This window comes from Eublepharis macularius, chromosome 1 (genome assembly GCF_028583425.1).
Source record: "Eublepharis macularius isolate TG4126 chromosome 1, MPM_Emac_v1.0, whole genome shotgun sequence".
Classification (NCBI taxonomy): Eukaryota; Metazoa; Chordata; class Lepidosauria; order Squamata; family Eublepharidae; genus Eublepharis; species Eublepharis macularius.
The window spans coordinates 218,425,410-218,450,456 of record NC_072790.1 but is presented as its reverse complement, the minus strand read 5'-3'; the positions used below and the strand labels follow the sequence as shown (position 1 = coordinate 218,450,456).

The window sequence follows — 25,047 nt, the reverse complement described above, 5'->3', positions numbered from 1 at the left end:
ATGATTAAACGAGCCTTTGTTATGGTGTAATCAAACGGGCACCTATTCACATTTCAAAAGGATTCCTTGCTTCCCCTCCAGGTTTCCCACACCTTTTGGAATTGCAAATAAAACTCATCCTTTCTGGAATGTGCATGATTGCTCAGAAATGTACTGTTCTTGCTTCCTACAATTTCCCTAGTTCCACACAATCTTTTGATCTTTAACAGTGCTTCTCAAACTTTAGCCCTAGGTTGTCATTTCTGAATTTAAAAGAACTGAGGTCTGACAGCGAGAAAAAGGTAATTCTCCTCTTTTCGTCCCTCTCCACCCTAGTTGTGGCAGCCATCCTGAGTGTAAGAGAACATTGCAATGGAAAAGGCAGGGCTGCCCCACTAAGGCTCCCAAAGTGGTAGGTTCCTGACACTCTTTTTTTGTTTTTCCCAGAAGGGAGAAAAAATAGATTTATCATGCCTCCTGATATGGGGAAAGCATGGCTTATATTATTGAGCTTGGTAGTCAGAAGTGGAGTTGCCAATTCTGCGTTGGGAAATTCTTGGAGTTTTGGGAAGGGATCTCAATGGAGTATAATGCCATAGAATCCACTGTCCAAAGCTGCCATTTTCTCCAGAAGAAGTAACCTCTGTAGTCTGGAGATGAATCATGTTATACAACTGTTTTCTTAACCATGCGTGTGGGGGATGGTTGTCTGCAAAATGCTTAGGGCATCCTAGGGCAAGCAGAGGAAAAGCTCTTCTGCTACACTGAGATTTATCAGAAAGGTTGGTAAGCCATATTGGTACAAAGCCCAGTTTGCTTTTATTGCTTGGCCTGGAGCTGTATGAGTAGGTAATTAGGTTTGTAGAAATAGCTTAAAGTAGAAATCTCAAATCTTACTGAGCCTGTGGGCATATTTGGAATTTTGAGAAAGGATAGTGGGTGCCATCTAGGCTTGCCAGTCTCCAGGTGATAGCTGTAGATCTCCCAGAATTACAATTGATCTCCAGGCAACAGAGATCAGTTCCCCTAGAGAAAACGGCTGCTTTGAAGGGTGAACTCTATAGAATTATACCCGACTGAGGCCGCTACCCTACCCAAACCTCACCCTATTCAGGCTCCACCCCCCAAATCTCCAGAGGCCTCCTTTTAGATTTCAGAAAACTCACCATCTTCCTTTGTGATAAGAAAACTGGTGTCTCTGACCAGGATGGCCCAGGCTAGCCTCATCTTGTCAGACCATGGAAGCTAAGCAGGGATGGCCCAAATTAGTACTTGGATGAGAGACCAACAAGAGGAAGTCCACAGTAGTTGCTTGCTGTGCAGAGGCAGGCAATGGCAGACCCCCCTCTGTTTGTCTCTTGCCTTGAAAACCCCTTGCTGGGGTTGCCATAAGTCAGCTGCGAATTGACGGCACTTCACACACACAATGGCTACTGAAAGACCAACACTAGAGGGTTTTTTTTAGGCCAGAGAGCCATTAGTATATCTTTGCTGAGGGAATCTCATGCTGCATTTGATTAATTATTCTTAAAGGACCACGGAAGTTATTTTGGCAGATTCCCCCCCGCCCTTATTTATTGTCCTGATGAGCAGCCTATCAGGCCACCATTAAGTAGGTGATAGTTTTGCTGGCCTGGAAATGTGAGGTCGCTGGCTGCTTAAGAAGTGGGTGGGGTTGCCAACTCTGTCTTGGGAAATTCCTGGAGATTTGAGTGTGATGCTCTCTGAAGCTGCCTTTTCCTCCAAGAGAATGGATCTCATAGTCTTGAGATCAGTCGTAATTTCAAAAGAACTCTAGGCTCCATCTGGATATTGGTACGCATAGAAACAAAGACAATTTTTTTTAAAAATGGCAGCCTTACATGGATTGGGGAAACCTGCAGAAAATTTTAGTGCAGCCATTTTACCCTCTTAGGGGAGAAGGGGAAGAGTGTAGATTATTGCTCTTTACAGTTTGCTAAGCAGTAGTGCCTGAGGATCATCTCCTGTGGTTGCTAAGCAACCACAAGCTTCAAACTCCTGGATGCAGGGGGGGGAATCACTAGGCCGGAACAGAAACATGTAGAGCTGTAGCAGGAAAAAGAGTGTGGGAAGAAACAACAGGAAGTAAAATAGGAGGAAACGAATTAGGGCCAAGGGGGAGCTAGAAGAGAAAAGAGTAAGGAAGTGGGCCTGTACTTAGGCGTATGGAATACACAGCTGGGCCCCCTTCCTGAGCACATCCCAGCACACATCCCTGGTTGTGCCTTTTGTGCAGCCCCTGTGAAAGGTTCAGTGTGAACTTTCAGAAATGGGAACCATGGTGTTCCCATTTCTGAACACTCCAGCAATGGAATATGCTGAACACTCCAGCATATTAGATGGACATTAGATGTACCTCAGATTGATACACAGTGCAGTAAGTGAAGCACCATTAAGTCACAGCTGTTATGGTGACCCTCATAGGATTTTCAAAGCAAGAGAAGTTCAGAGGTGGTTTGCCATTGTTTGCCTCTGTGTAGTGCTCTGGACTTCTTTGGTGGTTTCCCATCCAAATACCAAGGCCAATTCTGTTTAGCTCCTGAGATTTTACAAGATCAGGCCACTTACAGAGTTCATGGTAGTAGTGGGAGTCAAACCAGCAGAGTACTGGCTTGGAGCTCAGCCACTTAAACACTATGCTACAGCAGCTCTAAAGGTGTGTGTATATGCACTGGGCATGAAGGATGTCACTAGAGGACATCTTGTCAACTCCCACCCCAATCCCTTGGAACTAGTCCTAGTGAGAAGGGAAAGGCTTGGGGGAGGTGTTGGGGGTGATTTCTAGAAAGATCTGAATCCCAGTTCCTCTGCTTTTAAACATTAAACACTTTGTGTAAGCAAGCCGAACCTGAAACATTGACACAATTTGTCCAACCATGGGCTAAGGGTTGTTTGTGCAAACATTAAGTCAAGGCCGATTCCTAAGTAAATAACCTCTGTCCACACTATTTTATGCCGATCCATGCTTTTCATATAATTTCTATGTGAATATTCTCCTTTGCATGCTGCCTATTCTGCTTTTATAGTTCTGTATTTATTGTTTTTAATTGGTTTTATCATATATCATTTCTCAAGTAACCACCTTTGACTTTTTTTTTGCAGTGTGGAATATAAATAAATATATTAAATAAACGGACCTATTTATCATGGTTAACAATTGTACCCTCCACAAATGTGTCTAATGCTCTTCAAAACCAAGCTCAACTGTGCCTTGTACCAGTACTTTCCATAAAATGTGGCATGTCATATAAGCAGGGCGCTAAGGAAACGATTAGCCAAGGTGTAACCTACTTCAGACTAATGGCCAGAGGCATAGATTAACAAAGCAATGGGAGTGGTTGCTTTATGCTATGCAGTTTAGATCCACTGGCGTTATTCCTATCTTGCGCTGTATGATCATTATTCCTTAACAGCAACTGGGGTCGATTTTTGTATCCGAGCCTGAAAAATTGCGCGTCTTTAAAAGGCTCGGCTTCTTTAAGAAAACCGGCATCTTTGTTGCAATCTCCCAGATTATGTCGCCTCTTCCACAAACGAGCCAATCAGGAGGGACTGAGTGGCCGTCACACCAGCCCTGTGGCGGCCTGATTGGCTGCCGTCTTTCTGGTGCGAGCGCCGCGCGTCCCCTAAGCTTCCTATCAGCCTGGCGAACCACGAGCACGGCAGACGGATTGGCTGCCGCCGCGGGAGGACGTAGTGAAAGAGCTGAAGGGAGAAAGGAGGGGAAAGATGCCTATGGGGTAGAGCATCTCGGAGGTTAGACAGAAGGGGATCTCAGAAAGGGGGCGTGTGTGGATTGAGACGAATCCCCAGGGAAAGCAAACACGAGATAAGAATCGGGGAAACAGTTGGGTCTGACCGGGAGAGGGTGCGCATTGGATAGCCAACCCACCGCCAGGTGAGACCGGCTGCCAATGGAGCTCTTGAAGAAATGGTTGGGCCATCCGGAGGAGCTGTACAACCTTATGAAGTTCAAGATGGGAGGCTACAAGGCAGTGATGCCCCAGGTGGATGAGGTGAGTGGTGCCTCTCCTTCAAGCCCAGGGGGAGGGGAGCTTCTATGGGAGGGTCGGTGCTCGCCCCTGAAAGCGACTTAAAGACCAACTAGATATTGCTGAAAATGAGTTTATTTGCAGATTCGGAACAGTGGACCTCCCCCAGGGTTGAATCGGGATATTGAATTTTATGCGCTTCGCACCCCTGGTCTATCGAGCAAATGACAGCATGTATTATAACAGGATTTGAGTCCCGTGGTCTGTTAGAGAGCAACAAGATTTTCAGGGTGTAAACTTTTGAGAGCCAAAGCTCCCTTCTCTAGACACAAAGAATTCTGAAGAACAGAGCTCTGACTCTAGACAGCTATACCCTGAAAATCTTGTTGGTGCCTAAAACTATCAACATGTATTATTAGCTAGCTTCCTGACACTCTTAATTTGCAATCCCCCTTCCCCCACCTAGATTATAAAGACCTTTTCCCCCACTTAGTGTATCTGAAAAAAGGGCGCTTAAAACACTCCACAGCTCTCACCCTGGAAATCTAGTTGGTCTTTAAGGAGCCACAGAACCCGAATCTTGTTCTACTGCAGACCAAAACAGGTACTTACTGAATCATCCTTACCAGTACCACCATGGATACCAACTAAAGCCAAATCTTGCTCTTCCACTACAGACCAACATGGCTACCCACCTGAAACTATCCTTAGCAGCGTTACCCATCAGTAGAACTCTGGCAAAATCGAGAGAGCTGGTTTCAGAGGCAGTGATGTGTGTATGTAACCAAATCTGGATTTGCATTGTGTCTTAAAGCAGAAGCTACCTACATGTTTTGGTGTTAAAGGCATGTTACAGAGCAGGACACATTGTAAAAGCTCTGAAGTTTTTCAGGTCTTAATCTTGTTATCAGGCTGGATGTGAACAAACAAAAGGGAGAAGAGAGGGGGAGAAATGTCAGGCCATGTTGCAACTGTTTGGGGGCTGGTGTGGCAGCTTCTGATATTGGATTTTGCTGTGGACCAACATTTCTACCTGCTTTTTTAACATTAGTGTCACATTTATTATATTCTTATCCTGCCCTTCTCTGAGAAAGCATGGAAGGTGCTTTCCTTCCCCATTTATCTTCACAACAACCCTGTGAATTAGGTTAGGCTAAGAGAGAACCTGGCTAAGGACACTGAGGTGGGGGTGGGGTGGGGTGTCATGCCTCAGTGAGGTTCTGAACCCAGGCTCCTCTTTTTGCAATCTGCTGTGTTTAGCTTATAATAAATGCTACCTTGTCATATGGCCACTTGACATAATAGTTTTAGGTAAGTGGGTGGAGGAGTTGGGGGAAGGAAACAAAGGCAGATAATGTTATATCTGACAATGAAAAACTGAACGGGCAGTGAGTGGCATCCATATAAAAGCATATCATGTCTCATGCTTCAGGCAGTAAAAAAAATAAAAATGCTTAGAGGGTGGGCAGTTTCTCTACTCACCTTGAGTTATTGCAGTTATTCCTACGTATTTGGAAATATGAATTAGAGCTTCTAGTTTACAATGAAAAGTTTCAAGGCAGGATGAAACTCACTTTTAAAAATGTACTTAATGACATTTTTATTTTATTTATACCCCACCCTCCCCATAGATGGGCTCAGTTGCGTCCTTCATGGCACACAATGTCGTACAGAGGGGCACTCTTCTATCATCCCTCCCATCCTCCTTTATCCTTACCACAGCCTGTGGAGTAGGTTAGGTAATAGGTCCCAGATCCCCAGTTACCTTAATGGCTGGTTTTGAACCTGGATTTTTCACATAATGTGTGAGAAATATCTATTGTCTACTAGCAAAGGTCACAAGCTTGATAAAATTATATAACTAGCTACTGCAAAGTAAAAAAAAAAACCCTTCCATTTTGCATATGATTAATAAGTACTTTATCAAATCATGTACATCTTGTCTTGACAAAGTGTTATCTCAAGGTCGTGTACTCACAACTAATTCAGCACCCACAACTAATCCTCCCTCTGCCGCATAAGCATAATAATGTTCCTCTCTCAATGTCCATGATCCAAGGCTTGTGGAAGGGGACCAGTGAGGGGCCCTTCCTATGGCACATGGCTTCAGACAGCTGGGCCACTGCTGTAGAAAAATAAATCCAGGGGATGGTAAAAAGAAGAGAGGCACTTTGAGGACTTCTTGTTTTATACTTTCAGTTTGTGCACATTTCTGCTAACACTGTAAAGCAGCCTCAAAAGCATCACAGCTTTATACCTGCTGGCTTCACATTCAGAGGCAGCAAACCCCTGAATGTCAGTCTGGGAACATCTTGAGCAGATGTAGGCCCCTGTGCTCTATTGTTGGCCTCAGGGCCACTGGTGGCCACTGTGGCACAGGATGCCAAACTAGGTGGACCACTGTTCTGATCCAGCAGGGCTCTTTACATTCTTATGCTTAACTAGAATAGGAACCTGCAAATTATGTATGTAATATTTATCCCCCAAGGAGAACTCAGTGGGTGATCAGTTTGTAAGATAACATCACAACACACTCACTGAATTTCAGGTGTATAACAACTTAATGTGGATTTCACTGCCTTCAGTTCACATTTTGTGGAGGAAGTACAGTCTATAAATATTTCCAATAACTAATATTTACCCCTTATCCTAATAATAAAATAAGTAATAAAATGTTGTAGTTACAGGGAATCGAGTATATTAATAATAATGTACTAATTAGCTAATAATAATGTGATTAGCTGCTGCTTGTCAAAGGTGCCACTTATGTCACCTGAGTACTTTTGAAGTACTAACAGTTTGAAAGAGAAATTGTGGGTAACTTGTGAATCCTTGGGGCAGCTGGGTTTTAATGTCTACTTTCTTCCATCAACGATTACACCGAGATACTGCAAGATCTTCTGATTTCTGAAGAATACAAAACTCAATTCTAGACTGTAGGTATATACTGGCAGAGGACACATCAGGGGGACATCTTTCTTTCTGCTCAGAGAAATGAACTGCTTCCCTTTCTCAAGGCCCATATCAGAAGCTTTGTATAAAAATACATTCATAGAGTAATTCTTTGTGGGCTAGCTTTCTACAGGCAAGGAATTTCATTTTGTATAGACGCACATTTAAAAAAAAGGGGAGAACTAGGCTTCAGAGTGTATTTATGTGGACAGAAGAACTCCAAGATGGGCCTCTGATTCTCTCTGTTCACGTAAATATTTCATGATGTGCAGAACCTAGCATGTAACTCTTTGAGGGTTGATAAATCTATAGTATGTCTTAAATTATTTTGGAGTGTGGGGAGGGTGTGGCATGTTCCCCTACCATGTGGCTATTTTTCCTCCAGTATTAATATCTTGCTTGGCTGCAGCCTATGGTGTGTATTTTCAGGTCCAGTGAATAGGTCAGTGAATCTGGACTAAGGAGTCGAAGTTTTAAATGCTGGTTTATAAAGGTGGGAAATCACAAACTTCTCTTCCCTTCTGGTCCTCAGATCTCCAACATAGCATGTTTTGGTAGTCAAAGGGGACCCTCTCATTTTTTAACAATCAGAAAATCTGGTTGGATCCATGCAGTAGTGACTTCCTTAGATAGATGGCTAGGGATTCATGGATCTAAATAAAGAAAGTTTTAAGATACATAGAGGTATACCTAAAAACCTTCACTTGGTGAACCATGGCTTCCTGTTGCCTTCACACCACAAACTAACTTACCTGTCTTAATTCGAATGCTGATTCAGTGTTCAGTTTTTCTGTTTACCTCTGCCTTTTTTCTATTGTTGAAAGCACCATTTGTATATTTACACACTTCAAAGTTTGTTCAGTGCCTTATATTTTTTTTAAAAAAACTCTAGACAGTTTTTTTTTAAGATGAAAAACTGCTCTGGCTTTAGCTGCCAATTGGCAGAACTAGTTTCCCCTGAGTTCAGTGCAGAGAGAAGTTCGAACATCTACCTGCAACAGAATGAGTGCGCTTCTCCAGCCACCCTATCACTTGAATGTGGTATGTTTTTATTTAACCAAAGCTATCTCTGGGCATAAATCCAAGATTGCTTCATTATACTCCTGAACAACAATAACAGAGATTATGAAAACAGGGTTGGTACCTGGGACAAATTTATTCAAGGTATGCCTAGTTAATAGGTTAGTCAGGGCTCTTTAGTCATGGTGTTCTTGGAAGAATTTGACCCTGTTATCTATGTGATAGTACAGTCCTAAGTAGATAGTGGCCATTTCCACACTACTTACCTTCAATCGGAACGCCGCGGAACATTGCGAACAAAACCCAGAAGATAGCGTTTTCTCGCACGAGTTTTGCGTAATGTCGCACAAAACTCGCACGAGAAAACACTATCTTCCGCGTTTTTTTCATAACATTCCGCAGTGTTCCAATTGAAGGTGAGTAGTGTGGAAACGGCCATACTTGGGAGTAACACCAATTGAAATAAGTGGGAGTTACTCCCTAGTAAGTCTGTTTTCGATTCAATTCTTCGAGGTGTGGGATTGATTGGGGGGGGGGACCAAGGAGCAAAAAGATTGGGGGTTGTTTAGTAGATAAGGACCCTAGGAAATCTGGGCTAAAGATCATTTTGGAAACTTCATTATAGTATAAATTTGATCACCAATATACTGTACAATTCTGTGATATAGGCAGTTATTCATTTTTGTTGATGAAACAGAGTCCAGCCCAAAGTGGATGATTTTTTAAAGAAGTGGTGAGTGGTTGTGATTTCCCCTTTGTAAATGATATCCTGGAACTAGTCCCTGTCCAAAATTGTTAGTTTCATAGCTCTGCAAGAGAAGAAAGCCCTGAGCTCTTAAATCCAACCATTGTTCTTAGTTCAGGGGTGCAAAACTGAAATAACTCCAAAGGACACTTTTTGTGTTCTCATGAACCAGAAAGCCAGCATGGAGTAGGACGTAAGTGTTGCAGACAGCGAGTGATTCCGCACACATTGGATAATGCACTTCCAATCCTCTTTATAGATCATTTGGAACGGATCTTTTTGTGTGCGGAACAAAAAATCCACCTCAAACGATTGATAAAGTGTATTGAAAGTGCATTATCCAATGTGTGCAGAATCAGCTAGAGAATCTCTCTACACAAGACATCTGGCATGTGTTCTTCAAGCATCTGGTGACACAATGTTTCCTGGGAATTGGAGAGGAAGGTTGAAAATACAAGCAAAATTAGGTAATAAGCATTTTTCTAGTGTAGTTTATGTGCAAGCCTTTAGTCTCTCCCCCGCCCTCACTCTGGATGGAATCTGCCAGGTCTTAAAATAAAAGTTTTCAAAAATCGTCAGGGGAGAGGAACTTTGCAATCCCCCCCCCCCCCCGCACTCTGGGTGAAATTGCAAAGTTACTCTTTAAGTACTTAAGTTTCCATTTGCTTGTTAACAAATGATGCACAGAATCTGCATATATCTTATGGGAGCGTTTCCCCTGTCACCTTGCCCACCCCCAAAATGTGAAGAGCTTGTAAATATCGTTCCAAGTAAAAATGCATACGATCAGGAGTGGAATGGGGTGGAATGGATAAAGCATTTGCAAAGAAAGAAAGAACGTCCTGGTCCTTTATGTATGTTTGGGCCTGCAGCAGAGCAGAAAAAAAGATTCTGTAGGACAGGCACACTTGCTTGGTGCAGGTCAAGTGACTTGGTGGAACTTGCTCCCAAATAAGCAGCATAAGATTGCCCCTTGATCCTCTCCATGAGTGGCTCTACTTAATGGCCTCCTTCAGATGCTGCAGGCAGTCAGCTGCAAGCAGTATTGAAGCAGTGGGTACACAAAGCATTTATTATAGTTCTATGTTCCCCATTTTTAAAAAACAAAACAGACAATGCCTGTCCCTATAGTCAAGATACTACTATTATGATTACTTGGACGTCAAATCCGTTCAGCAAAGGCCCCCGATTCTCCCTGCAATTTCCTCTTCCTGCCCTCCAACTTAATTAGTTTGCTCTTGTCTCTGGATCTTTGCCTGAGCTGCTGTTTGAATATAGAATGCTGGATAGACAAGATTGACAGCAACTTGGTAGTAAGGGTTGCTAACAGCCTGGAGGAAAACGTCCTGTCCCTTTAAGAGATGCTTACTGCATGGAAATGCTTTTTTCATAGCATGGAGGTAAACATCAACTGGCAAATAACCCTAGCAACTGTTAAAGGAACAGTTCTTTTCCTCCAGGACAGACTTCAGCGGGGTTTCTTGAAAGTAAACATGGCTAAAAGGTGTTGCACCTCTCCTTGAAATCGGGAAGACTTACTCGCGATTTGCTTACACACAGTTGCTTTCTGATTCTTCGCATGCGGGGTTCTTCTAAAGGCAGTTAGTTGCTCTCAGGAAACCGTGCAGGGAATGGAGGCTCAGGTCCTCGCGCCTTGGCACGAACTGCGGCCCCCTCGAATCAAAGCAGCAAGAAGCTTTCACGCTTTATACTTAATTTGAGGTGTGTAGCCGTGTTGGTCTGCAGTGGAGGATCAAGATTCCAGTCCAGTGGCCTCTTAGATCGGCTGGATTCCCAGGGCATGAGCTGTAGTTGGTCTCTGGACCCGAATCCTGTTTTCTGTTTCTTCCCCGAAAAGTTCGGAGTGCAGGGGGTTAAAGGGCTCCGCTGGGGGCGTTCTCTTCCCCTCTCCCCGGGAGGCGTGCCCAGTGGGGAGCTGGGAAGGGGCGGCGGGCGGACGTGCGGTTGTTTTGCTGGCTGCGTGGCTTGGGGCGAGTGGCGTCCCCAGCGCCCGCCCGCTTCCCTGGGCCCTGCTGGGGGCTCGGGCCATGGAGCGCCAGCCGGGCCCGATGCCTCTGCGGGGCGGCTGGTAGCGTGCCCTTTCCATGGCCAGCTGCAGCGCCAAGGCGGCCGCGTCGCTCTTCAAACGCACTCTGGCGCTTTCTCCGCCGCGCGGTGCTGGGCCCGGAACTGGCGGAGGGGGCGGACGCTGCGGCGGCTCGGGATCCGCGTGCGCGACGTCCTTGGGCAGCGGGCGGCTGCGCTCCGGGGGCAGCCGCCTCTTGCAGCCGTCGCCGGCCTCCGCGCCCGCCGCCCTGCCGCCCCGCTTCCTGGCCACTCAGCCCCTCTCGCCGCCTGTGCTCTTCCTGCAGGACTCGCTCAGCGCCAGCCTCCGCATCTGCTACAAGTACTTGAACCAGACCAGCCGCAGTTTCGCTACTGTCATCCAAGCGCTCGACGGAGAGTTGCGGTGAGTTCCCGGGGGGCTCGTGGGGAGTAAGACTCCGCTCTTCGTAGTTGCGCTTTTAAAAGAAGTTTGGTGCCGAGAGGAAAGAGTTAACAAGAAGGGGGCCGGTTTCTGTTACTTAGAAGGTTGCCCAAGTTTTTAGGCAGGCAGTGACTCTTTTCCAGTCTGTATATCGGAGATTTTTTTTAAAAAGATCTATTATTATTACTCAGTGTATAGGGTTCTGTTTCCTCTCCTGAATTTTATTCTTGCAATAACCTTATAAGGTAGGCAAGACAATGAAACTGATTGGGCCGTCGCCCCCCCCCCCCCCGCCCCCCATGAACAGCCGCAGCTAAGGAGTCTGGCATTGAATCTAAGACCCAGGATGCACCCAGTTCCTAAGTGACCCCCTTTCCAAGAACATGTGAAGTGTGAGTTGCTGTAGGGGTTGCTGTACAGTGATCTTTCTGTAGGGGTAATTTTCCCCCGTGGGATGTATGTTGCAGTGGTCTAGCAATGTTGCTACTCAGCTGCATGAGAAATGGCATTTTCCCTCAATAGGATGGTGTCTGATAGCAAATTGGGGAGGGGTGGATTAAGCAGCATATTTTGCATGGAGTCCTCCAACCTCTTCAACTGGAATGAAATTGGGCTTTTTTGTGAGATACTCCAAGAGCCTAGGTGAATGTGTGGTTGCTTCTCTCATTAGATGGCAAGGGAAGATGGGAAGCAGCCTGGGCTTTGAATCTGAGGCCTGCTTTGATACTGCGTTGGGCCTCGGTCTGCCTCTGCTGCTTTCCTACAGTGCAGTTTCCTTCTGCATGTAATACTGATCTCTGGGGCTTACTGAAGCAGTTGGGAGGCTGTTTCCCCAAGACAGCTGCTATTAACTCCATAAACATAGAAATCCAATGGTTTTAATTGAACTCTCTAACCCAGAATATCTTGGGTTGTCACAGTCAGGTTGCCATTTCTATAGGCAACCATGCACAACAACTTTAAGAGTAAACAGGCGTGTTGTTCACAGGTGGGGTTTACATGTGCAACTGAATGAACAAAATCAGGCTTCCCTTGTAAGTAGAAAGTTGGCACATCAGGGAGAACTCTAGTTTAGTATCTTGCTTGTTTTGCCTTTTTACTTGGAGGGTTTTTTTAAAAAAACACCTGGACGTTTGCAAGAAAAGACAGCCTCTGTGTACAACATGCTAGTGGATGTGTGGTATCATTTTTCTGTATGCAGAAATCAGGTACTCTTGTCACTTATTCTGGAGTGATCACATACCAGCGCTAATCTGTCTAGAAGAGTGGTATATAAGCGTTGTTGTTGTTATTATTAAGTAAAAGGTTTCCTTTGTAGGTTTGCCCCCTGTGCTGCAGTTTTAAGGCGTGGAATAGCTCTTGCCTGCCATCCTTCAGCTCATTTACTCATGCGCACAAGCTTCTTCCGTGTGTGTTGTTTTTTCCAAATGGAGCAGGCAGCTGCTTTGTACCAAGCCCCTTTGGGAGTGAAGGTTACATGTCAGCAGAGATTCCATTCAGTGGAGAAAGCAGGCAAATAGGAGAACCCAAAACATATACTTCTGCTCTTCTGAGCAACTAGATGCCTATTTTCTCAGACACCAAAATATATTTACAGCATGAAATTTGGCCAAATGCTTTACCCTCCGTATCATATCCTAAATCTAAACCTCTCTGTTAGCACTAGGAGGTAGCAATGCTTTTCCAGCTCTGGACTGTGTTATTTAAGCCAACATTTGAATTTTGGCACAGTATCCCGGCATTCATTTTAATAAACAAATTCAGCAAGTATTCAGAGCTCTCCCACTGAAAGAGAGAATCAGAGTGCTTAACTGTGGGTGATCTCTGACTTCTGTGAGACCTGGTGCCGTACAATGTATGTTGTGTGCATAGGAGCACTCAATGCAAACAATGTCTAGAATCATAGAGTTGGAAGGGACCTCCAGGGTCATTTGCCTTGCCAAAGATGAAATGTGAAGTAATTAGACCCAAACCTTGTTCTGATTTCATGTCCTTAGAAACTATTTTGATTTTCATTTAGATTTAGGGAGTTTGGTGTTCTGACAGTGAGTCTTGGTGCAGTTTTTATTCCACCCAAAATGTGATGGTAGATACAGACTGAAAAACAGAAGGGGGGGAAGAGGGGGGGTGAGATCCACTGTTGTAACTGAATTCCAAAGGCCACAGTGGTCTCAGAACTGCAGACGTTTTCAGCAGGCCTCTGTATCTGAGGTTTGAATAGCAACTTACTGTGAGGGCCTGACATGTTTGCTCCCTGCTGCAAAGAGCTTCACCTACTGATCTCTGCAGAGAAAGCTGCATTAATGGTATAGGAAGCGACTAGGCCTGCGGTTTTTCTCCCTTAATCAGCTGGTACCCTGTCTGTACAGTGTTTAAATATTCATATATGGCTTATCAGAGCTTTCAGGATGTGTGGCAACATTTAATAATTTTAAACCCCTGTTGCATAGAACTCTATAATAGGAGAAGGTATGAGAATCAAAATTGATGATCAGATCTACTCCCTTGGGAGGGAATTCCACAGCAGAAGTGTTACCTCTCCCTCCTCCTGGAGGGCTCTTGCCTGCTGGGCTCCCCAGTTGGACCTACAAGAACCAGTGTGGTGAGAGTATCGGACTAGGACGGCCTGGATTCAAGTCCTGAGAAGCTCACTGGGACCTTGGGCCAGTTATTCCCTCAGTATAGTTTACCTCACAGGGCTCTGAAGGCAGAACGGAGGAAAGTGGGCCTGTGGATGCTGTTTTGAGCTCCTTGGAGGAAGATGAGGATGAGAGTGTTATAGGTAAAGACATCTGAGCAGGGCCTCATCTGATCACCTCTGACACCTCAAGGAATTTTTCATGGTATCCCAGACTGTGCTATTTAGGCCTTTAAAAATAACACCATCATGAATGAATGTCAGCCAGTGTAGCCCTATGAGAGTGTTCAGATGGTTTAGTTCAAAAATGTGGCAGTCTTCAAAAGGCCCGGCCCAAATAGTCTTCTCTTTACATGGGTGTTTGAGTATTAAGGCCTCCTTTTTCATTCCTCACAGCAATGCCGTGTGCATCTTCTACTTGGTTCTCCGAGCTCTGGACACGGTCGAGGATGACATGACCATCAATCTGGAAACCAAGATCCCCATGTTACAGAACTTCCACTCCTACCTGTATCAGCCGGACTGGAAATTCATGGAGAGCAAGGAGCAGCACAGACAGGTGCTGGAGGACTTCCCAACGGTGAGCCAGTGGCACTTCCTTCACGCAGATTCAGCGAGTTTAATCTAAGGCTGCTTTGTATTCTTATTGTGGGTTTATTGTCCATTGTGTTCCTACTGTTGGAGTTTGCACTTGGCTGATCGTGGAGGGTGGCTTGATTGATTGACTTTCTGCTTTCTATTCTGCTGCTAGGGTTGGGCAGTTGAGCAGTCAGATGTGGCTTTAAATAATGGTTGAGTATTTATAAAGCATTCGCTTTATTGGAAGAACAAAGAAATTTTAATCATCCACAGGGGTTGATATTTAGGCTTAATTATGAAAGTAAGTTAATTAATTGTGACATACATTCACTTTTTAAAGCTGTATGGGTGGCCTGAGGTAGTGATCGGAGTCCCTGAGGATTTCTTGCAAACGACTAATGAATTAAATTTTTTAAGGAGGCTGATTGTCACTCATCCTGGCCTGGACAACCCAGGTAAGCTGGATCTTGTCAGATCTTGGAAGCTAAGCAGCATCGGCCTTGGAGACCTCCAACGAACGGATGGGAGACCTCCAAGGAAGACCAGGGTTGCAGAGGGAGGCAATGGTAATCCACCTCAGTTAGTCTCTTGCCATGAGAACCCCGCCAGGGGTCCCCATACGTCAGAATACGTTAGAATACCAGTTATCAACTGAGGGGATAGATTTCGTTTTCCATAATGTAGCTATTGCACTTTTCGCAGCTAGTCCAGGAAAAGAATCTCTGGTGCAAGAGGGATCTTGTATCCTGTTATATGCTTGATTTCTATTAGGACCTTCTTCCAAAAATTTTCAATAAATGGGCACCCCCACTAGCAATGTAAGAAGTTTCCTTCCTCCCCACAACTTTTCCAACAATTTGGGGAGCGTGAAGATGAGATTTGGGATAGCTTTTTTGGTGTTATGTACCATCTATTAATTACTTTATATGATTGCAACTTGATAACAATTGATTTTGAGTTGTAGATATTGGACTACCATATGTGTTTTCATCTTTCGGTAGATTTTTCAGTTTTACAGATACGAAGCCAATGGTCTTGATATTTCCAAGTTCTATTTTTTTGGATGGATAGTATTATGTTATATATTTTTGATATTAAGCCTTTACTGTTATTTGAAGATGAGACAAGGAGGGTCTCAAAGTCAGATTTGGGAGATTCCAATATGTTCTGTAAATTAATGCGGTCAGCAAGACTTTGTAATTGAATATATCTAAACCAGTGGATTTCATGATTTGAATAATCAGAAATAGAAAAAATATCAATTCATAGCACAAAGGAACGACCTAAAATACTCCATCATAACATAGGCCTTTATGGGATGTGATATCTATCAATCTGGTTAAATTTATCCCATTCCAGAATTCATTAAAAGATTTATCTTGTCCTAATGGGGACCAACGTTGATATGTGAAGGTAGAATATCTGGATATCTTGGGTACCAAGTTCTTCCTATTCTGGTCCCATGTTTTCAATAGGGGAGGGTATATAGATGTTATGATGGAGTATTTTAGGTCGTTCCTTTGTGCTATTCCAAATTACGTTGCCGATTGTGTATGGTATAATATTGTAGCCCAGATTGGTGGTTTCGAATGATTTAGAAGTTGAATCAAATTGACCAGTCTTGCAGCTATGTGATAATTATAAAGATCTGGATAGTTGAGGCTTCCATTCGATCTCTTTTGACATAAGATATCAAAGGCTATTCTCGGCTTTTTGCTTTCCCATAAAAATGTATTCAGTACTCCTTGCCATTGATGCAATATTTTGCGTGGTATATCAATTGGTATGGCTCTAAGTAAGTACAGCAATTTAGGGAAGGCAAATGTTTTGATGGAACTTTCCATCACCACCAGATTGCGACCCAGGCAGCCGGAATATTCTTGGTTTTAGAAACATTAGATAGCATTTGAAACTAGTCAGATGGTAGATGGCCAGTCAGGGACAAAAATAACTTAAATTTGTTGCCAATACTGTTTCTTTCAGAGGATTGGAGGCAGAAGATGGGAGGGTACCACTTTCTTGCTGTGGATGGCTGACAATACTCTCCTGCAGGGGTGGGCAATCATTTTGGCTCGGGGGCCACTTTGTGGGAGCGGAGGTTAGCGGAGGGCCACACCTTTTAAAATGATTGCATTCATTAGTTAACTTTGCATTTCAGAAAAGGTATAAATTGTATCATAAAAATCAATAAATATAAATTAAATAAAATAGTGGTAGTTTTATTCTATTTATTTATTGTGCTAATTTCATATCATCTATAGCTGCAAGCACATTTAATTTTAGAATCAGTTTAATGAGACAAATGTACCCTATCACACTTTTCTACAATTTTTTTGAAATCAGGAGTGAGATTGCTTGTTGAGATTCTCATCACAGCCTGCAATTTATGTCTGTCAAAGAGCATCTATATTTACTCTTGTTGATCTTCATGCAAGAAAAACTTTCTGACTGTCTTGGCGGGCCACAAAAAACTCTGTAGCGGGCCGCATGTGGCCCGCGGGCCGCAATTTGCCCACCCCTGCTCTACTGTATTTATGTAGCCTTAAGTGCAGACTTAAAGCAAGTCACGTCCTCCTCCCCCATATTTGTGCATATTAGACCTTTTGAGGTAGACTTTTGCGGAGGCGGGCAGGAGGTGACTTGGGTGTGCTTAATGTGTGATTGAGAGAGCACTCTCAGTACTTCATCCTTTCCTCCCTGGGTTCTTTTGAAGGAAGCAATGTACCTTATTCTGCTGTACAGTATACTGATTGGTCCTCCTGGACAGGAATAACTTGGGTAGAGTTCCTTTTCAAAAGCAACAGACTCCATTTATAAAACGTATGGGAACAGGGAAATAGCAACTGCTCGGCATTGCCACATAGTCTAGCAGCATGTGTGGATTTGTAAGATTTTTGTTCTTTAAGTTAATCCAGGATTATGTAACAGGAGTTTGAAAATGTATGGCTTCCTGTGCAGAGGGTTGGACTAGATAGCCCTTGGGCATCCCTTCCATGCTCCATGTTTCTATGTATTTATAAACTGCAGCGGTGCAAGAATGTTACCTGTAACGTCTCATGATTTAATCAGTTTGGTTTGGGTAGTCAAGGGAGCCGCTGTGATCAATCCCCTTAAACGGTTACTTTGTTATTTACTGCAGCTCTCTCTTATGTTTGCAATTTCTGGCTTAGATCTCCTTGGAGTTTCGGAACTTGGCCAAGGTTTATCAGGATGTGATTGTCGAAGTGTGCCACAGGATGGGCCTTGGGATGGCTGAGTTTCTGGAAAAGAAAGTGGATTCCAAGCAGGATTGGGATAGGGTAAGTGAATTAGGGTGGGTCAGGAGAGGCTCGCCCCCTGCAAATTTTGCAGGCTAGTTGGAGAGTTAAACTCCTGTAGCATGCACCTTACATAAATGGGACCAGTAATGATCATAGGAAGTCGGCTATGTGAGCATGTGTCACAAATTTGACACTTGAGTCAGTAAAATTTTATTTTCATAGGAAAATTTTCATCCTGCATTTTAACCTCACAACAATCTTTGTGAGATGTTTGGCTGAGATGTTTGAAGCCAGTGATGCATGCATGCATGCATAAAATATGGGTATTAGCTCACACATTGTGTCCTCCTGAGAACTGGCAGCCATGCGGGAAAGGACACTTTGTGTCCCCTGACACCAATTACCATTGCCAAGTCGCTCCCAAAGCTCTGGCAGAGGTGCTAGAGCTTGATTATGCTTGCTCCTGGCCACTAGCAGCCTTCTAGGGCAGTGATCCACAGGGAAATTTAATGGTACCTGGAGGATCTTTTCTCAAGTTGAGAGCTGGACAGATTGATCTGCTTTCCTTCTCCAGATCTGTTTTGGTGGTGGTCGGGCCTTTGGAGTATCACTTCTGGGTGAAGCTAGCAAGGTGCTTGTTTGTAAAAGCATAGGTTGGCTTCACAAAATGAAGTCATGTGTGACATAGCCTCTGCAGATCAAATACAAGTTTCCACTACATTGTTTTTCAATGGAAGTGATTGATACACACAGATGTAGGGTTGGCTAGCATCTCTGCCTGCATGCATCATTCTTTTTTAGGCTTCAGGACAATAGTCTTGGGTGGGTTATGGCAAGTCTCACCTGACTGCTTGTTGTGATAAAGGAGATTGTAAAACCGCTCAGACTGACACTTTTTGACCTGTACAGTATTGCCACTATGTTGCTGGCCTGGTTGGGATTGGCCTCTCACGGCTCTTCTCTGCATCTGAGCTGGAAGATCCCATCATCGGACATGACACGGAGCTCGCCAACTCCATGGGACTGTTCCTGCAGAAAACCAACATCATTCGAGACTACCTGGAGGACCAAGTTGAAGACAGAGAATTTTGGCCCAGTGAGGTAAAAGGGGTTGTGGTGAGCAGTTTTGGCAGGTTATTTTGAGAAGCGGTTGATGTTAAATGCTGCTGGTTCTATTAAAGGAAAACCACTTTTTGGAGTGGTAAAAATTTCAACAAGTTCTTGTTAGCATAGAAGTCTTTGGAGCACTTAACACCTTGGGTTTTTGGAAAACTAGAGGAGGAAATAAATGATTGGGAGAATACTTCTTTCCCCTTCTATGATACTATGAACTCTCAGGGGATTGGCCAGCTTTTTGCTCTCTCCCTCTCTCTCCCTCCCCCCCCCTCTCCCTCTCCCCCCCCCTCTCCCTCTCCCTCTAACTGGCTTTCAGCATTCTGAGTGCTGAAATCATGTACACCCCTCAAGCTGCCTTTTTTTGCAGAAATGGTTTTTTTTTAATTAACCATTTTTGAGAGTCTTTTAACTAAACAGAAGGGCTACCTTATAGCCTGGAAAACTTAAAGGAACAGAGGCAGAGATTTTTTTACTTTAATATTTATATTTATTATATAAATATTAAAGTTAATATTTTATATTATATATTAATTTATATTTATTATATATACCCTGTCCTGAATAACTAAGGTGAGCCTGATCTCATCAGATCTCATAAGCTAAGCAGGGTCGGCCTTGGTTAGTAATTGGATGGGAGGCCTCCAATGAAGACCAGCTTGCAGAGGTAGGCAATCACAAACCACCTCTGATAGTCTCTTGCCATGAAAACTCTTCTAGGGGTTGCCATAAGTAAGCTATGGCTTGAGGACACCACACACACACACATTATTAATTTATTCAAATACATATACAGAGCCTTTCCTTTTGACTGAGCCAGTTTGATGCAATGGTTAGGAGTGGCAGGTCTCTAATCTGGAGAACCGGGTTTGAGTCCCCGCTCATCCACTTGAAGCCAGCTGGGTGACCTTGGGTCAGTCACAGCTTCTAGGAGCTCTCTCAGCCCCACACACCTCACAGGTGTTACGTTGTGGGGATAATAATGACATACTTTGTAAACTGCTCTGAGTAGGTTTAAACCGCTCTGAGTAGGTGTTAAATTAAATGTTGTTATTATTATTAACAGGAATAATCAAAACGTTACAGATTAAAATCAAAGAACCCCCCCCCCCTCCCATTAAAAGATCCCTGCTGTTCATACCCCCTCAGAAACCCTGGCAAACAAGCAAGCCTTGCAGTACCCCAAAACATCTGCAACTAGATGGAGATCTCACATATCTCCTCGTCAGGGAGCCCATTTCATACTGTGGGAGCCACAATGGAAAAGGCCCAGGTACTGGTCGATACCCAGCAGGCCATATTAAATCAGGTGCAACCAGCAGGTGGCAGCGTAATGACTGTAGTTGGCATATGGGAGGAGATAGCCCTTCAGATGTGGGTCCCCGACCATGAAGGGCTTTGAAAGGTCATATCCAGCATCTGGAGTTGAATTAGAAGCCAGTGTAGCTGTCTCAAAATGGGCATGATGTGTTCCTGTCCTCTAGATCATGACCAACAATTGGGCAGCTGCCTTATGGACCAGCTGCAGTTTCTGGGTTGTCTTCAAGGGCAACCCAGTCGAGAGTGTGTCCCAGTAGTCAGCCGTAAGATTTCAAAGGCATGAATCAGCATGGCCAGATTAGTTGTGTCTTAAATGAGAGAACTGGCAAACCAGATACAGGTGCTAAATGGCGCTCCTAGCCACTATACCAGTCTGGCCTGCTTTTTGAACAGCAAGGCTGGGTCCATGAGCACCCCTGAGCGTCCAGCCTGCTCTGCAAAAGACAGTTGTGCTCTATCCCAGAAAAGTGGATCCAGTACCTCTAGAACATCAGCCTTCCTGACCAGCCTCGCCTTTGTTTTCTGCACAGTAACAGGGAGTCTTTGTGGACGTCTTGATTCCTGCTCCAGTATACACCTTTTGGGCCTTGCTCTGCTTGCCAAACATTATGAGCAACAATACTCCTTTTCCTGTCCAAGACAGCATAACTGGATTGGCAGCAGATTTTCCAAAGCCTGTTTAACTTTTTGTCAATTGTTATTTTTGTCATTTGGTAGAGAGATTTTTAATAGGTTGCAGGGGTGGGGTTTGGTGCAGAACGGTGGAACAGCCTTCAGTAAACTTGCTTACCTTCTGGTGTTCCCAGGTTTGGAGCAAGTACGTGAAGAAGCTGTCTGATCTGGCCAAGCCAGAGAACATCGACAAGGCCGTCCAGTGCATGAACGAGCTCATCACCAACACGCTCCATCACGTTCCTGATGTCTTGATCTACTTATCCCGGCTAAAAAACCGAAGTGTATTCAATTTCTGTGCTATTCCACAGGTAGGTTGGATGGTCTGGTGGGCTGTTGTTTTGCTGGGCTTAAGAGCATCCAGTGTAAAACATTATTCCAATTCCTACTACTGAAACATGGGAGGGAGGGTAGAAAATGGCCAGGCAATATATTTAAAACAATTAATGGGTTCTGTCCTTTGGCCCTGTTCAAGCATGACCAAGGAAGAGCACCCAAAGTTGGCCTCAGTAGACTGTGGCCCTTACCCATTCTGAAACCATAGGAATGGGCTTCAATCTAAGGAGCAATTGCTAATTGTTTTTTTGCTTGCATTTGTCTTCTCTGTACCAGTTTGCTAGGCTGTGTGGGCTGAATATGTTACCCTGAGTTGAACTGCACAAATATAGAAACTGGGCCCTGTTTTTCCATCCTTGAGGTTGCAAAGAGTTTTTATAAATGTGTATATGCTAATGAAACCTCAGTAGCTCTTTGGCTAGGATCAGGTTTAGGGCTTGTGCACCCAGACAACTTTGTTTCATTTCCATTATCATTTTCAAACTGAGAGCAAGTTTGGTGTAATGGTTAAGAGCGCGGGTCTCTAATCTGAGAGCCAGGTTTGATTCCTCACTCCTCCACATGAAGCCATGGGTCAGTCACAGCTTCTAGGAGTTCTCTAAGCCCCACCCACCTCACAGGGTTGTGGGGATAATAATTACATACTTTGTAAAGCACTCTGAGTGGGTGTTAATTCATCCTGAAGGGCAGTATATAAATTGAATGTTACTATTGTTGTTATATTATTATTATTATTATTAAAAGTGGAGTATGTGGTACACAATAAACTTTCATAAATGAATGCGGATGTGGAATTCTGTTCTCTCTCGGCTCACAGTTTTGGGCTTCTTATTGCATGGAATATTCATGTCCCCGATTTGACTCTCCTCTGTTGTTGCCCTCGCTTGTGTTGATGCCTTTCCTCCTTCCACCGCAGGTGATGGCCATCGCCACTTTGGCTGCCTGCTACAACAACAAGCAGGTCTTCAGGGGCACAGTGAAGATCCGGAAGGGACAAGCTGTCACCCTAATGATGGATGCCACTAACATAGACGCTGTCAAAGCCATCATGTACCAGTATGTGGAAGAGGTAAGCTGGGCAGCAAGAGCGCAGTCTTTATTTAGGATTTCGTCCTGGAGGTTCTACTGCCAGAAGTGCTCAGGGGTGCTAACAGTGGTATTAAAACACCGAAAAGTATAAAATACCTTACTAAAATCAAAACAATTCAGCTCAGTAAATCAGTAAATGCAGCAATAAACAATTCCAAGGCAATACAATCATTGCAAGCAGCAGAATCGGGGGGAAATCTCCTGCTGGCTGAAAAAACAGTAGCTAGCAGGGTGCACTATGTTCCAAGAACTGCAACATACTCTCCAGGAAAAAGAAAGGCATTCACATGTTTGTAAGACAGAGAGCCAAGCTACAAATGGTGAGGACTACAGGTGAAGGGAGTGACAATTTTAGCTGGGAAGCTGAGTTTTAAAAGAAATCAGAGGGCTTTGTCAATTTCCCCTCTCTGCAGAGGGAGTGCTCCTCAGGGGGTTTGTTAATTTCACCAGTTAGAAAGGGGAGGTGAAACTGACAGAGCCTTCCCCAGGCAAAGAAGAAATTAACAAACACTCTGAGGAGGGATCTCCCCTCCTCTGTAGAGAGAGGAAATTGACAAAGCCTTCCAATTTCTTTTAAAACTCAGCTTCCTGGCTGACATTGGGACTCCCTTCATGTGCAGTCCTAGTGTAATTCATCATTTGTAGCTTGGCTCTGAGGGCATGAGATGAGGCCATGAGTTCCAAAGCCCCTTGACCTGCTTTTTCCTTGGGGAATGCTGGTTGATTGAAGATGTTCTTCACTAACTTTTAATTGTTCCTGGCAGAGGATGGGGCCAGTTATCCGTCCCATCAACAGGCACTGATGCTAGCACTGCCAACAGCTGTTCCCTTTTTATTAATGCAATTCTGACAGCCCTTTCGAATGTCTTAACAGGCAGCAATGCAAATTGGAGGATCAATAGCAGTGGCTACTTATTCCATCTGTAACCCTAAATAAATACCATATCCTAGCATCAAAGTGCCATATTTGCAGAGGTGGCCATGGGTCTCTGGACTGATCAAGGTCTTTTTACCAACCATAAATTCTTTTCTTATTAGATCTACCAGAAGATCCCAAGCACTGACCCTTCTTCCAGCAGAACTCAACAGATCATCGCCTCCATCCGATCCATGAGTGTACCCAGCAGTGCCCTCCTCTCCCGGATCCATTACTCCCCTATCTATTTGTCCTGCGTTATGCTCTTAGCCGCCTTGAGCTGGCAGTACCTGAGCACCGTCTCAAAAGCGACTGAGGAATTCGTGCACACGGGCGAGAACTGAGTACAGAGCTCCGTGGATGTGTCGCTTTCTGGGAATTTCCCCCGTTTCTCCTTCTCCCCCTCTTTTTGTGTGTGTGTGTTGGGGAACTGTTGGATTCCCAGGACTGCAGGGAGCAGGACTCAGACTTTAATCGCAAGCCAGTTGGGACTGGATGTTTTAGCCTAGAAACCCCTTCTGGATTTTGAAGGATCTAACAGATAGCTGCTTCCAAACTCGGACCTAATTTCCCTTTTGAATGAACTGGTTACAAACAAGTCTGTTTTGAGTCTTACTTTATACTTTTTCTTTACTGCAGACTGTTTTGATCAATGTTTTGGACATGCTGCTTTTTAACTTGGAAGTTAAAGATGCATCTTTGTTGCTTGTGACTTTTGACAGTAAAAGAAATGTGCAAGATAAGCCACCACTCTTCATTGTGTTTAATTTGGTTGTTGTATAAATGGAGTTGTCATGATTTAAACGTAGCTTTTTTTTCTCGTTAGGTGGCCGTTGATGTGTTGATTCCAACAGGGGAGATACTGTATATACTTTGTATTTTTACTTGACTTAATTAAGAGCATGGGATGGGGAGGGGGGTGGAGACCATGGGATTAGTTAGGGATAGTTTTAGTACCTTTGCATCAAACCTAACCTTATAGTAGCAAACCTTAATCTAGTTAAACATCTGAATTGTAATATACTAATGGACTTGGTGTGTACATGGAGGGAAATATTTAACTAGCATCGGTGGCAGGCTGGGGGGACCTTGTGGGAGACATTTAGTGCAGGTGCGAGAGAAGGGCCTAAAAGGGGAGCCAAACCTGGCCAGAAACCACACTGTAGTTCATACATTGGTTTCCAATCCCCACCTGAGTATTTTGCTCTTAACACCTTTATCCCTCAATCTATGGTAAGATTGATCCAAATAAGTCTCTTCATCCATAAAATGGCTTTCATCTGTCAAGCTGAGATTAGTCACAGCCCTTAGTGTGTTATAGTGGTTAGTGTCCCGTCCAGATCGGACAACCCAGTTTCGATTCCCCACTCTGCCATGGAAGCTTACTGGGTGACTTTGGTCCAGTGACAAACTCTCAACTACTTCACATGGTTATTGTGGGGGTAAAATAGAGAAGACACTTCTGTAAGCCACCTTGTACCCCCATTGGGGAGAAAGGTGGAGGTACAAACTAAGTAAACAAATGTGGTAGTGTTAGAGGCAGTTGGGCCAGAAGACCTCTTTGAGTAGATTATGTTAAGTAGCCAGTTGGCCTGATGCTGTATAAGGGTCAGATAGATTGTGATAGCAGAGGATATGCACATAGCTCTTTGTTTTGTGTAGTAGTAAAAACTAATCTGTGCTTCTCCATTACATGAATTGGGTGAGATTTCTAAATCTTTCCTCACATGCTGTTTTCCTGACTTTACTTCAATGGCTGTTGCTTGGCAGCCACAACAGTATTTAGCAGCCTGCAGGCCTTGGTTTTTTTCAATAAGAGGCAGAGCGAGTGGCAGGGATCTGACTAGGGTTACCAGGTCCCCCTATCATCCCAGCGGGAGGCAGGGTACCTGGTGCATGAGGCAGGGTACCTTTCTGACCTTCCCAT

General features: G+C 44.2%; 1 protein-coding gene across 2 annotated transcripts; it reads left to right on the top strand.

Annotated features, from left to right (window-relative positions):
• Positions 1–3,663: 3,663 nt before the first annotated feature.
• Positions 3,664–23,863, top strand: LOC129335438 (squalene synthase-like). 2 transcript variants are annotated; one of them, XM_054987929.1, is made up of 8 exons: positions 3,664–4,016; positions 11,082–11,179; positions 14,232–14,415; positions 17,585–17,713; positions 18,584–18,775; positions 20,914–21,090; positions 22,032–22,184; positions 23,243–23,863. In XM_054987929.1, exons 1-8 carry the CDS (start codon positions 3,915–3,917, stop codon positions 23,462–23,464), a joined length of 1,257 nt encoding a protein of 418 aa, XP_054843904.1. In that variant the 5' UTR covers positions 3,664–3,914; the 3' UTR covers positions 23,465–23,863. The 2 variants fall into 2 exon arrangements, with proteins under 2 accessions (XP_054843904.1, XP_054843895.1); XM_054987920.1 differs by lacking the exon at positions 3,664–4,016 and having other exon boundaries at positions 10,677–11,179.
• Positions 23,864–25,047: the final 1,184 nt, after the last annotated feature.

What these genes read in the sequence shown, in the direction of transcription:
- LOC129335438 (XM_054987920.1), top strand. Translation starts at nt 10,815, where the DNA reads ATGGCCAGCTGCAGCGCCAAGGCGGCCGCGTCGCTCTTCAAACGCACT. An exon ending in GAGAATTTTGGCCCAGTGAG is followed by an intron (nt 18,776 to 20,913) that starts GTAAAAGGGGTT and finishes TGGTGTTCCCAG; the next exon opens with GTTTGGAGCAAGTACGTGAA. An exon ending in ATTTCTGTGCTATTCCACAG is followed by an intron (nt 21,091 to 22,031) that starts GTAGGTTGGATG and finishes CTTCCACCGCAG; the next exon opens with GTGATGGCCATCGCCACTTT.